This window comes from Anastrepha ludens, chromosome 2 (genome assembly GCF_028408465.1).
Source record: "Anastrepha ludens isolate Willacy chromosome 2, idAnaLude1.1, whole genome shotgun sequence".
NCBI classification, from domain to species: Eukaryota; Metazoa; Arthropoda; class Insecta; order Diptera; family Tephritidae; genus Anastrepha; species Anastrepha ludens.
Genome location: NC_071498.1, coordinates 167,456,941 through 167,469,402, shown reverse-complemented (window position 1 = coordinate 167,469,402; position 12,462 = coordinate 167,456,941). Strand labels below are relative to the sequence as shown.

At 37.1% G+C, this 12,462-nt stretch overlaps 2 protein-coding genes across 4 annotated transcripts in view; one reads left to right on the top strand and one right to left on the bottom strand.

The window, feature by feature from the left end:
• LOC128855791 (complexin) overlaps positions 1 to 12,462 on the bottom strand; it is a 124,491-nt gene that overhangs the window by 86,414 nt on the left and 25,615 nt on the right. Inside the window, exon 1 of one of the 3 annotated variants that reach the window (XM_054090972.1) lies at positions 10,517 to 10,541. The exons of the other annotated variants lie outside the window; for them this stretch is intronic. Coding sequence (XP_053946947.1) covers positions 10,517 to 10,526 — 10 coding nt within the window. The 5' untranslated portion in view covers positions 10,527 to 10,541. Of the gene's footprint in view, positions 1 to 10,516; positions 10,542 to 12,462 lie in introns of those variants that run through there. 3 annotated transcript variants of the gene reach the window in all.
• Positions 2,626 to 5,537, top strand: LOC128855790 (uncharacterized). The gene is made up of 2 exons (XM_054090970.1): positions 2,626 to 4,302; positions 4,409 to 5,537. The coding sequence occupies exons 1-2, from the start codon at positions 3,318 to 3,320 to the stop codon at positions 5,332 to 5,334; spliced, it is 1,911 nt and encodes a 636-aa protein (XP_053946945.1). The 5' UTR covers positions 2,626 to 3,317; the 3' UTR covers positions 5,335 to 5,537.

Here is a 12,462-nt window from a genome sequence, read left to right as displayed (position 1 = left end):
CTCTCTTTCTCTCTCTCTATCTCTCTTTCCCTCTCTCTCTCTCTCATTCACCCCCACTCTCTCTCACTATCTCTCTTTCTATCTCTCTCTCTCTCACTCTCTCGAAGGACAAATCATTCCCATCCAGCTATATTGTACAGAAGTGTAGACGATACCAACAGTAGATGAGAAAGGTTTGGGAACTTTCGCGCGATAGATTTTTGGAATATTTGGTTTCCTCCACGTTGGTGAGGAGTATCGTGAACGGTGGAATAGCGAGCTGTATGGGCTGTACATGTAGGGTCATGAACATAGTTAAGCGTTTAAATATAGAGCGGCTGGCTCAGTCATGCCACCCGTATGAATAAAGACGCTTCACCAAGACGAATATACGTCATAGTACCCCTAAGATTCATGTCCCAGCATGTGCGGACGATGTCTAGGCGCTAACATCGGATAAGTCCTTAAGAAAGCTTGCCTGAAACAGTAGATAGTTCTGGATAAAATCGACGACTGATGCAGGTCTTTGCATCAATCCATACAAAACTACTTTAGTCTTCTTCACGAGAAAACGGAAATTGGCTGGACTAAGTCTTCCTGAACTGAAAGGTGTGACACGTAGTCGCTCTTTTAAATATCTAGAAGGATTCTTGGATAAGAAACTGCCGTGGAAGACACATAATACGCTGAAGGTGGATCGCTCATTAAGGATTTTTCAACAATGCCCCAGAGCCTTTGGCAAAACCAGGAGTCTAAAACCTGCTGTGGTCCTGTGGCTATGCACAGCACTTATCAGACCAAGCTGATGCCTCTGTGTTGATGGCGACGGACACACTTCGAGAATTGTGAAGACTGTCAAGAAGTGTATGTTTATGCATTACGGGTGTCATGAGTACAACCTCCAGCGATGACCTGAATGCTAAGCATGATTTACTCCCAGTGGATCTGAAGATACAATGGAAAGCAATAGTAGCAATGTGTAGGCTCCATAAACATGATTTCTGGCATGAAATGCGACACAGAGAAATCTCTAAGATGCTCCCTGAGCACTACCCACTGTTTTTGGCACCCAAGGACGATCTTATGCCCATAGTTGCATTTGGAAGGAAACTTGATGTCAAATGTGCGTGGACAAAGGAGTAATCCAGAATGCATTCAAAGAGGTTTGACGGATATTTTATTTACCGATCGGTCCAAGAATGAAATAGGTTCTGGAGTCGGATGGTACTTAGGCTATAGTAATAGGTATGGGAGGAATGACAACTGTTTTCCAAACGAAAATTTCCGAAAGACATTCGGTTGACGGTTGGTATTATTACAGGATACAACTCATGTTCTGCTCAGCATATTACTACCATTGCAATCATTGAGGATCCGATTTCCCTCTCTTGCTTGGAGGAGGTGTATAGCACTGTCTGTCTTACTTGGAGGAGACGGATAGCATTGACTATTTTCTATGTGAGTGTTTTGCCTCTGCTAGAGCAAGGCTACGAGTTTTGTGTTCCGATGTTATGAGGATGGATAATATTTGTTCTCTTAAGCTGAGTTCGACAAAGTATCAAGAAAATCCTCAAAGGAGTGACTATCTCTGCCTCTTTCTCTATTCTATCTTATCTCTTTCTCTCTCTTACTCTTCTCTTATCTTTCTCTCTCTTTCTCTTTGTTACTTCTCTTTCCTCCTTGACTATCTAGCTTTCACTTCACAGAACTTTAAATGCAATAGGCTGCTTAACCTGAATGTTATAGGAGTCGACAAGTCTCTCTGTGCCACTTAGCTGGACTTTTTAAATTTCAAATCAATTTCACCCTAAAAAGGAAGACGTGCAAGGAGAGGGCCATGTTTTCGTTGGAATGACCAAATGCGGCAGGACTTGTCAGCGATTGGGATTTTTTATCTGCAGAATTGTTTATCTGTAATTAAATTTTTTTGCATTTTATGAAACCTCAGAGTTTACAGTTGCCATTTTACATATATGAAATTGTGGGACATCAGGGCAAAACCCACAGCTGGAATCAGCCAAACATTTTTTAAATATTTTTAAACCTTATTTCGAAATGTTGCATATGTTTTTGCCTTTAATTTGAGCTATAGAACGGAAAACCCGTTTAATAGTTTTTGCTTTATGGGCAAAAATTTTAAAAATGTTGTCCAATGTTTTTTTTTTTTTTTTTTTCTTGCTATACTCTGTTATTGTAACTTCTATTGCAAACAAATTTGAAATTCACTTCTACTAGAGAGACTTAATTTTCCAACTGTTTAGCAGCCGTTTACATGATTTACATTCTAAAAATGTATGCCAAACAAATATTTCTGACTCAACTTGGTTTACTTATTTTATGGCGATGATTTAATTTATGTTGATTTTTAGTATACAACCCAAAATCTGTATCAACTAACGGCGTGACCTGCGACAACCTGGCGTTATCAGCGCGATTACAAATCGGTTGGCTTTTGCAAGCAGTGAAATACTCGTAGCCTAATCTGCGCCACACTGCCAGAGCGGCTTGAATGCTACCTCAGGTTTCCCATACAAAGTAATGCTCTCGAATATATGACTTATGATTATCAGATAGCATGTCTATTCTTGTGTTTGTTTTGGTTGATTAAATTAATAAGCGCTGGCGCATAGACGAAAACAAATCACATCAGTAACTGAAGCGAAAGAAATGCTGAGCTTTGCTCAGTGCCATTTGAGCCATAGCAAAATCGTGACAGGTTCCACGAATATTTATTTGCAGCATAACAGACAAGAAATAGTTAATGCAGTAGACGCAAAGGAAATACGAAAAAATAACAAATTAAGTGTAAAAATCTGCGACGCGGAAGTGACAACCTCGCTATATTGCCCCGGCGCTGCCTAAGTTGCATGCGCGGCTTCCATACGCCCTTTGCTTGGTTTGAGTTGTATATTCGCGGCCTTTGTCTCCATAAGGGCGCCGTATAGGCGACGAGGCCACAAAAATTCACGCTTTGGCGCTGCTTAACGAAAAGCAAACGAAAAGTGTTGCACAGAATATTTCATTAGTTTTACAAAAAACGTCTGTGGGCAAAGACAAAAGCGCTGCATACCCGCAGGTCGATACGTATTTTGTGTGATTTTTTAATTACTCGCCTTACTATCAGCTGGTTGTGGTCACGAGAGCGACACGAAATTAAATTTGTTTATTGCAGCTGCAGCAAAGTAAATGCAAAGTATTTTAATTTGAAAGTTCGTCGAAATAACTGAAGAAAAAGTGTTTACTTGCGGGTGTGCATTACAGCGCTGCGCGTGCCACATCCTACCGAAAGGCACTTGGTGTACAGTGCGGCTTGCAGTTTGTGACGTGTGAGTGCAAAAATGTCAGCAATGCATTGTCAGGCACTTTTTTTGCTATTAGCTTTGCGCACTTCCTTTATGGTGCAGGCTACGCCCGCGCCATTACCCATCGCTACCGCACCGTCCGCAACAGTAGCCACCACCACCACCAATGCTGCGCCCAATGTGAATGTGGAGACGGAAGTGTTGCGCCTCTCTTATGAGCTCGAGCGTTGGCTGGATACTGAAAAGCGTCCTTGCCAAGACTTTTACGGCTATGTTTGTGGCAAAACAGTGAATAGCACAAAGGAGCAGGTTGAAGAGCGCTTGCAGCGCGAACAGCAAAAGTTTGATAAATTCCTTAGTGCCAATAACAACGATGAACTGCTCGATGCCGAGCTGAAGCTCAAGCAATTCTATGATTCTTGTAAGAATGCGCGCTCGGTGGATGAGCTGAAGGGCTCTTTTATGTATCGCCAGAGTGGCGGTTGGCCAGCGATCGATAATTCCGCAGCTATGTTGCGTCGACGTCGCGCCATGACTTGGATGGAGGTGGTGAGCGCATTTCACGAGGCCGGCGTGAATTATTTTTTCACTCAAAATGTTGAAATTAAATCGAATAAGCGCATAGTTTATATGCAAATCGAGGATGCGTTGCGTTTCACGTTGCACAAATTCGAGCAATTGGTGGGCGAGGTGTTGAAGGAGTATGGCGTAGATGTGGATCGTGGCTGGCTGATCGCTTTGGAGATACTGAATTTTGAACGCAATCGACGTGAGATTTTGAAAGACGATTTGAAAGAGGATGACATTGAGTACAATTACGCTGAGTTTAAGGCCTCCTCTTTTGGCACAACGCTGCAGATCGACTGGGATGGGTATTTCAAGAGCGCGCTTGGTAAAACGCTGAAGCCGAGCGACACGGTGGTGGTGCGCAAGAAAACCAAATTGGTAAAAGTATTCGAGTTTCTGCAGCAAACTACCATGACGCGTTTGCTTAACTGGATTTGGATCAACTACTTGATGGGTGAGTGTGTCACTAGCATGAAAACTATCAGCTTGAGTTGGCTGTGTGAAGTAATAACTTTTTCTTTCCTTGCCTTTTTTTCTTTTCCCGTTTCATCTTTTTGCAGACAAAAGAAGCGCTGATTGCCAGCAACTTGCGCAGCAATTCTTCGAGCCCGTCTATCATCACATTGTCGAGCATGCATTCCTCGATAAAGTGCAAATGGCGCAGCTGTGCTCCAACATCGGTCACGCGTACGACGAACAACTACCGCCCACCGCTTGGATCGACGAAATGTCACAGCAAAATTCACATCTCTTCCTCGGTCGCGTCATGCACATCACATTGAATGGGGACGACAACTTGGATGCCGATTATGCGAAACTACAAATTACCAATCGCAACTTCTATCGCAACCTCGAGAAAGTGCAACGCATGCTCGCGCAGCAAAGCAAGAATCAGCGTCCGGTTACGCGTGTGGGCAGCGCCGCCATGGTCGACACCACACAAATCGCCACCAACTTTATGCGTATTTTTGTCGCCGTCAGCGCGCTAATGCAGCAGCAAAATCTGACTACGCCACTCAATCATATGCTGGTGGGCGAACGCTTTGCTGAGCATATGATTGCGGGCGGCAGCACTACACAAACGCCGGGCGCCTGGCGCAGCATGGAGTCGGAGCGTGATTTTGCAACACTACGCCAATGCGTGCAACAGCAGGCTGGCGTTGCCGAGTTACCCTACAATTTGAATGAGTTATTGGTGCGGTTGTTGGCCCAACAATTGGCGCTGCAAACGTACGAGCAGTGGCTGCAGCGCAACGAACGTTTGGTGCGTCGCTTGGATAGTTTGCTGGCCGCAGGTCGTTTGCAATTGTCAATGCTGAAGTTGTACTACATAGGGTCGGTGCTGACCGATTGCCGGCAGCTCGAGAGTGGCGAGCAGAAGCAGCTGTTGAAGGGATATTTGCGCAATTCGGTGAAATTTCGACAGGCATTCCGGTGTCGCGCCACGGATGATTTATATATGCGCAATACATGCAAAGTCAACTGAGCGAGGGGTGGCAGAGGAGGGCGCATATGCTTGAAGAGGAGCGGGGCGATTTCTGTCGTCAACTCAGCAAATAGAAAGCAATTTAAGATGCTAAGTTTACGCATATGAGTATAAGAAATAATTGTAGTGGTTTACTTTTGGGTTTTGTTGCAATAATAAAATTTGATAAAAAAAAAAATATATATATATTTCATTAAAAAGAATTTAAACTTTTTATTAGCTAGTGGCTGAAAATTTATTACTATTTTATTTCTTTCTAAGTTAGTGAATAAAAATTTATTAATACTCAGATAGTAAATGAAAATATATTTTTATTTTATTTTTTTAATCGGTTAGTGGTTGGAAATTTATTCAAGAAGCTTAGCTAATAATTAGAAATCTTCACGTACTCAGTTTGGAGTTTTAAGTGACTGGATTTCATTTCTATAAATTGGAAATTCCTTTGTAAACCGCGCTTTTATGACTGACCTGTCATTATCGGAAGCAAACCTCCAACCATCGCAGACGAAGTGCTTCAGCTGTCTTGGGGCACCCGCTTTATTCTGGCACAATTGCGTTCTGGATAGGATAGCAGGTCAAACTGTAGCAGACATACTCAACGTTTAGAGGCAAGCACTTGTGAGTATATGATGATTTTTGTTTTACCAGGTATATACCTATGAAGTGAGACTTTCAGCTATTAGTCCATAGATGTCGCTAGGAGCATTTTTAAACCTTCCCAAATGTGCTTGTTTTTTTCGTCTGTCATCTGTCGTCTGTCAACAATATTCAGTTCATTATTTGTTACGTTTCATACAACAAAAAAAATGTCGAATTTCGTGCCTTCAAACTACGATTTGCCGACATCGTGAAACCACTTGTGAAATGCTGCTCTCCCGGTTCAAAAGGAAGGCCCTTTTGCATCGAATCGTTATGGGTGATGAAAAATGGGTGTATTTCCCCAATCCCAAGCGTAAACGATCGTATGGTACGCCCGCCCACAAGCGAAAAACAACGGCCGAACCAAATCGCTTCGGCCGCAAGGCAATGCTGTGTGTTTTCTGGGATCAGCGTGGTATGATGTGGTACGAGCTATTAAAACCAAGTGAAACAGTTGACGGTGCACGACAACCAACGACAATTGGCCGATTTGAACAGCGCAATACACCGAAAACGCCCAGAATACGCCGATCGGCGTCACAAAGTAATTTTTATTGATGACAATGCACCGCCACATCGAAAAAGAGCGACCCGGGAATTGGTGGAGACGTACGATTGGGAGCCGCTTTTGCATGCGGCTCACTCACCAGACTTGGCGCCTTTCGATTATCATTTGTTTGCATCGATGGGCCACGCACTTTTCGAGCACGCTTCAATTCTCACGAAGAAGCCAAAAAATGGCTCGATGATTGGTTTGCGGCCAAAGGCGGCCAATTTTTTTGGCGCGGCAACCACAAATTGCCTGAGAGATGTGAAAAATGTGTCGCTAGCGATGGCTATTATTTTGAAGATTAAATTTGTAACCATTTTTTGTTAAAAAACGTTTGAAATTGAAAAAAGTCTCATTTCATAGGTATACACCTGGTAATATTTGTAATGTTAAACAAAAAATGAATAAAACAAATAAATATAAATAAATTATTGTATAAATAAATAAATAAAAAAAAATATATATAATAACAAAAAAAAAAAAAAATTTTTAATCAAAAAAAAAAATATCTGTTTTTATGTTTTTATGTTTAAAAAGGATTTCAAAATATGCAAAAAAATTTTCTTCAAAATATAGAATTTTTTTTGTAATTTTTTTAATACTGTTTGATGTTTAACCAAAGTCATATAAATCAAATTTTCAAACTTTAAAAAATTTAAAAATAGTCAAGGAATTTTCAACTAAAGTTTGAATTCTTTTTAAGTTAAAATTTTGTTTCTGTCACTTATTTTTAATGGTGTTTATTATTTAACCAAAACTATATAAGGTAGTAGCCCGGTGTGACGGGTTCAAAAAATCGAATTTTTTTTTTTAAATTTTTCGGAAGAAAAACATCTTAAAAATATACTATAAAAATTTCAGAAATTTCGGAGAATCACTGACACTAAACTATTCAACCGATTTGGCTAAGAATTTAGCCCGTTATTCTAGACAGACATATCTAGATCCCGGACCTTTCAAACATTTAATTTTTTAATAATAAAATTTTTAATTTAAACAATTTATGAAGAAAAAAAATTAGATTTTGAGAACTTTTTTCCCAAGTCCGCCATTTTGTTTTTGTTTTTTTATTTTTATGTATATTTTAGGTTCGGGACCTAAAATGAAGTCTACAGAATAATAATCTCTTTGAAGTTTTTATTTCAGATGACTCTAGAAGGCTGTGTGTTTCCCCGAACCAACTCATCTTTTTTTTCAAGGACTCCACTTTGACGTCAAAAATTTTAAACAAATTTATATAAAATTAACTTTAAAAAATTTTTTTTATATACTTCAAAACACCAATAAAAACATGTAAAAACTTTAAAACGATCGCATTTTATTTTCTTTTTAAAAAAGATTCAGGAAGAAACGTCGAAATTTCGGTCGTTATGCCGAACTACTACCATAAATCAATGTTTCAAACACTAAACAGAATTTAAGAATTTTCAATAAATTTTCAACTAAATTTTGAATTTATTTTTCGAATTAAAAGTTTTTTTGTTTTGATATTTTTCTTTAATATTTTTTATGGTGGAACCAAAATCATATAAATCAGTCTTTCAAACTTTAAAGAGAATTTAAAAATATTCAAGAATTAATACAAATTTGGAAATATTTTTTTTCAAGCTGAAATTCGCATTTATTTTTAATATTTTTTATTGTTTAACGAAACCCATAGAAATCAAACTTTCAAACTGCAAACAGTATTTAGAAATATTTATCTAAATTTTTAATTCTTTAATCTGAATTCGGAAAAAATCAATTACATATTGTAGTTTATATAAAACCCGTTAAATTTTAGTGTATTAAAGTGTAAGCTTTAAGTGACTAAGAACCGCGTTTTTTAAAGGAATTTTGTTTGGTTGACGTCTGTTGTGCTTTTTTCCTCATAACAAATGAAATTTAATTAATAATAGTAAAATTTAAAAAATAAAACAAAAAAGATTTTTTTTTTTTTTTTTTTTAATTTTGTTTTTAATTTAATTCGTATTTTTTCTCATTCTTCATTTATTATTATAAATGGTTATTTGAATTAAAGTGCAAAAACCTGTCGGCAAAAAGTATTAGTATCAGCAGCTTAAAACTTGCCTTACTCTTTCTAAAATTTCTTGAGCCAAGTTGCTGTACATCCGAAATTTTGTTTTAAATTGTAATTAAAAAAATAAAACTTTACGTTATTGATTTTTGTTTTTAAATTTTTTACAAAGTTAGAAAGTTAGATTTATATTGCGCGGCACAAAAGTCGGCCATGACCCTAAACTCGCCTATATGTGCCCGCTTAAACTTACTCTGAAAATACTTCTTTCTTTATTGTTCTACTCTATTGAAATAGCCTGTTTCTTGAACACCTACTGCTAGCTGAGACCGACGACGTTGATCGCAGATTTCACTGCACTAGGCAAAGTATTGTGAAATGCCACAAGAACAAAAAAGCAGATGCCCAACACATTTATTCTGCCAATAATTGCAGTCTTGGGGCAAAAAATGAAATGAGAACATAGAAAAGATTAACAAATTCAAATAAAAAATAGAAATAAATATTTTTATTTATTCAAATTGAAATTGAAATAAAAAATAAAAATCCGATTTGTGGTGCGCGTCTTGATGATTTTCCTCAAATGGAGAGACCTACAGTTTTAAGCCAACTTCGAACGAGCAGATGGTTTTTAATGAGGATATTTTTCATGGCAGAAATATGCTCGAAGGTTATGAGGCAATACGTTTTCTATCATTTAGTGTTTCCTGAAAGAAGATTCGAATTTGCGCATTTCCGAATGGTAGTCAAGCAACAACCCATTTGAATACTGCGGCCACCATTTTATGACATAAATAAAATATATAAAAAACCTGTTAATATTGGATAACCAAAATGAATCGTTAGTAGTGCTGGCTTTAATATTAAATTGAGCATTACTTTTCACTACCAGCGCTACTGTGAACAATTTCTCAGCCATATGAGCTATCCAGCAACATAGGGACAGTTTAGGCAAAAAAATATTTGGCTCGACCAAGTATACCTGCTGAAATTTTTTAAATACTACAGTCCAAAAGGCATTTGAGGTGCTAAAGAGAAATTTCAAACCTGTGTTGGAGATGGTTATGACTTTATGTTTTATTGCTAATTGCCGTCAGTTTGCATGAGGGGGGGGGAATGGTTAGCGTGCATTATTGAACGCAGAGCAAATCACTTGGCCATTTACAGCTTCAAAGAGAGGAAGAATGGCTATAACTTAAAATCTGTTTTTTATTTCAAAGTTTGAATTTTCATGTGCTTTTCCATTGGTTTTCTCTGTGAGTGCCTGTTTTTGTTGAAAAATACAATTGAAGATGATAATTTTTTTTTTTATTGAAGGCCTCGTAGAAAGTGCTGCATTTCACATTTATGTAATGACAATTTTGATATAATAAATAAATGAATAATTGATTTTTTTTTACTAAACCACTTTATGCCTTTTGCAAGTTTTCAGTATTTTCAGAAAAAACACGAAATTTCCGTCCAACATAACTCTGAAATATTGTTGGCATAGGACCCTTGAAGCGCAATCTGAACTTCTTGGGGCTTAATAAAATTATTTCACAGACTCCTAATATTATTTTGTGATATATTTTAAAGAAGCTGATATTCCATTTAAATATTTTTTCGAACTGACATGAAAATTTAATTTTTTTAAATAATTTCTATTAATCTTGGAAAGTAAAATTTTCCTCTTCCCACTTTTTTTTAACTGTCAAAAATTTTAGATTTTTTAAATTTTTATATTAAAAGCTTACTGGAGCTTTAAAACAATTTCTAAATATTAAACGCATTCAAAATAACCTTATAACTATTTTTGAGTAAAATTTTAAAGAAGCTAATACCACAATCCAATATTTTTCCTAACAGAAATACAAATATGAATATTTTCCAAACATTTCTACACATCTTGCCAACTAAAACTCTCTTACAGATATTTCGTTCTAAAATATTCCACTTTTTCATTTAAATTTTCAACTACTTTAAAACCAACACACCTTGCATCATTTTACAAAAATCGCGCAACACTTTCGAAAAACTCAAGCACACTGAAGTGACTTACTCGTGGAGCGTTTCAAAGTAATTTCTACCTATGATTACACGACTACAACTAGGCTACCAACGTAAGCGCTGGTCATTAAAATAGACAATAAAATGAAAATAATAACTAAAAATACAAATTATTCCACAACAATCAGGGTGGCTAATGCTCTTGTGCCTGTCGATGTTGTCAGTAGAAGCTAATCGCGCAAATCATCCCTATTTCAATTCATTAAAAATTTACGAAAAATGTGCAGTGGGAGGTAAAACACAAGTAAGAAGAGGAAATAAAAAAAATGGGCTAACCTCATGCGACTCAGCTCGACTCCTTCAAATAGAACGCAAATAACAAATCCTAGGCAATTGACAAATCGCTCAAACGGTGATGCGTCACTGTGTGCAGCACAAAAAAGTCTACTTGAAAAATATACCAAAACAACATTGAAAAGTTTCGTCAGGTTGATATTTCAACTTGTGGACAGTCATTCAGGATAATATTTACAAGTACAGAGGAGTGTATGAGAACTGCACTCAGCAACACAAAAGTTGCTCATACGCACTGGACAACGGTGGCTTCTTGGTGGTTTCATACATGTTTATGTATAGAAGTATAAGTGTTTGGTGTATGTGTAGTTGGTATTTATTTCAGTGCTGTTTTGTGTATATCCCTTGCTCTCATTTTCTGGTTTTGTGTAGAGTATTTTTGTTGTTGTCACGCATATACAAATATAAGTTACTATTGCTTTTGTACAGGGTTGCCGGGGTAGCCGTGTGCGAGCTTAAGTATTAAGCCATTATAAATATCTAAAATAATTTGATAATTTCTGAACTATTTGTTTACATGACAGGAAATCCAAAACTTAACCGTTTTTGAGATATTCGAATTTAAAAAATATAAAAAAAAAATGTTTGGGTTTTTTGCTTGCACGTCCACTTTTTTAAATGCTGGTTCAAAAGTCCGCTTTTTTCTACTCTGAGTCAAATAATACTTCTTAATTAATTAAATATATCAATAGAAATCATCAATTATATTTTACACAAGCCCTTGCACTCTAAATTTGCTGCCTGATAAAATTTTTACTATGGATTTTTCACTATTTTCCTACTTCACGCCATTAAAAAAGTAAAATTTTGTATGGATATTATACTGAAAATTATTTTAAAAACCAGCATATCCTTGTAGCTATCCAACAAACTATATTTATTCATTTATTTATCCACTTAGTAAATCTAGAAATACAAGGTTTCATATAAAATAATTAGTAGTAACAGTAACAATTTTAAAAATTCTTTGAGTGATAGTTTAAAATTATATTTAGATAGCCATTACTCAAAGGCCAAAGAACTTGAAATCCGGCTAAACTCATTGAATGTGCTAATGAAGGGTGATTTCAAGGCACAAACAGTTCTATGCCGCTCTAGAAAGAATAAATCATTATTCCGAAGATTTTTTTGAGGTATGTGAAAATCAATACACTTGAAGTGTACAGGCCAGTCAACTGTTCCATTTATATTATCAGAAACAAGGCAGAGTGAAAATATGCCTGCTCTACTTTGTAACGATTTCAAACTTAGTAATGCGGCCGCCGTAGCCGAACGGGTGGGTGCGTGATTACCATTCGGAATTCACAGAGAGGTCGTTGGTTCGAATCTCGGTGAAAGCAAAATTAATAAAAACATTTTTCTAATAGCGGTCGCCCCTCGACAGGCAATGGCAATCCCCCAAAAGATTTTCTGCCATGAAAAAGCTCCTCATAAAAATATATGTGCCGTTCGGAATCGGCTTGAAACTGTAGGTCCCTCCATTTGTGGAACAACGTCAAGACGCACACCACAAATAGGAGGAGGAGCTCGGCCAAACACCTAACAGAAGTGTACGCGCCAATTATTTATTTTTTTTTAA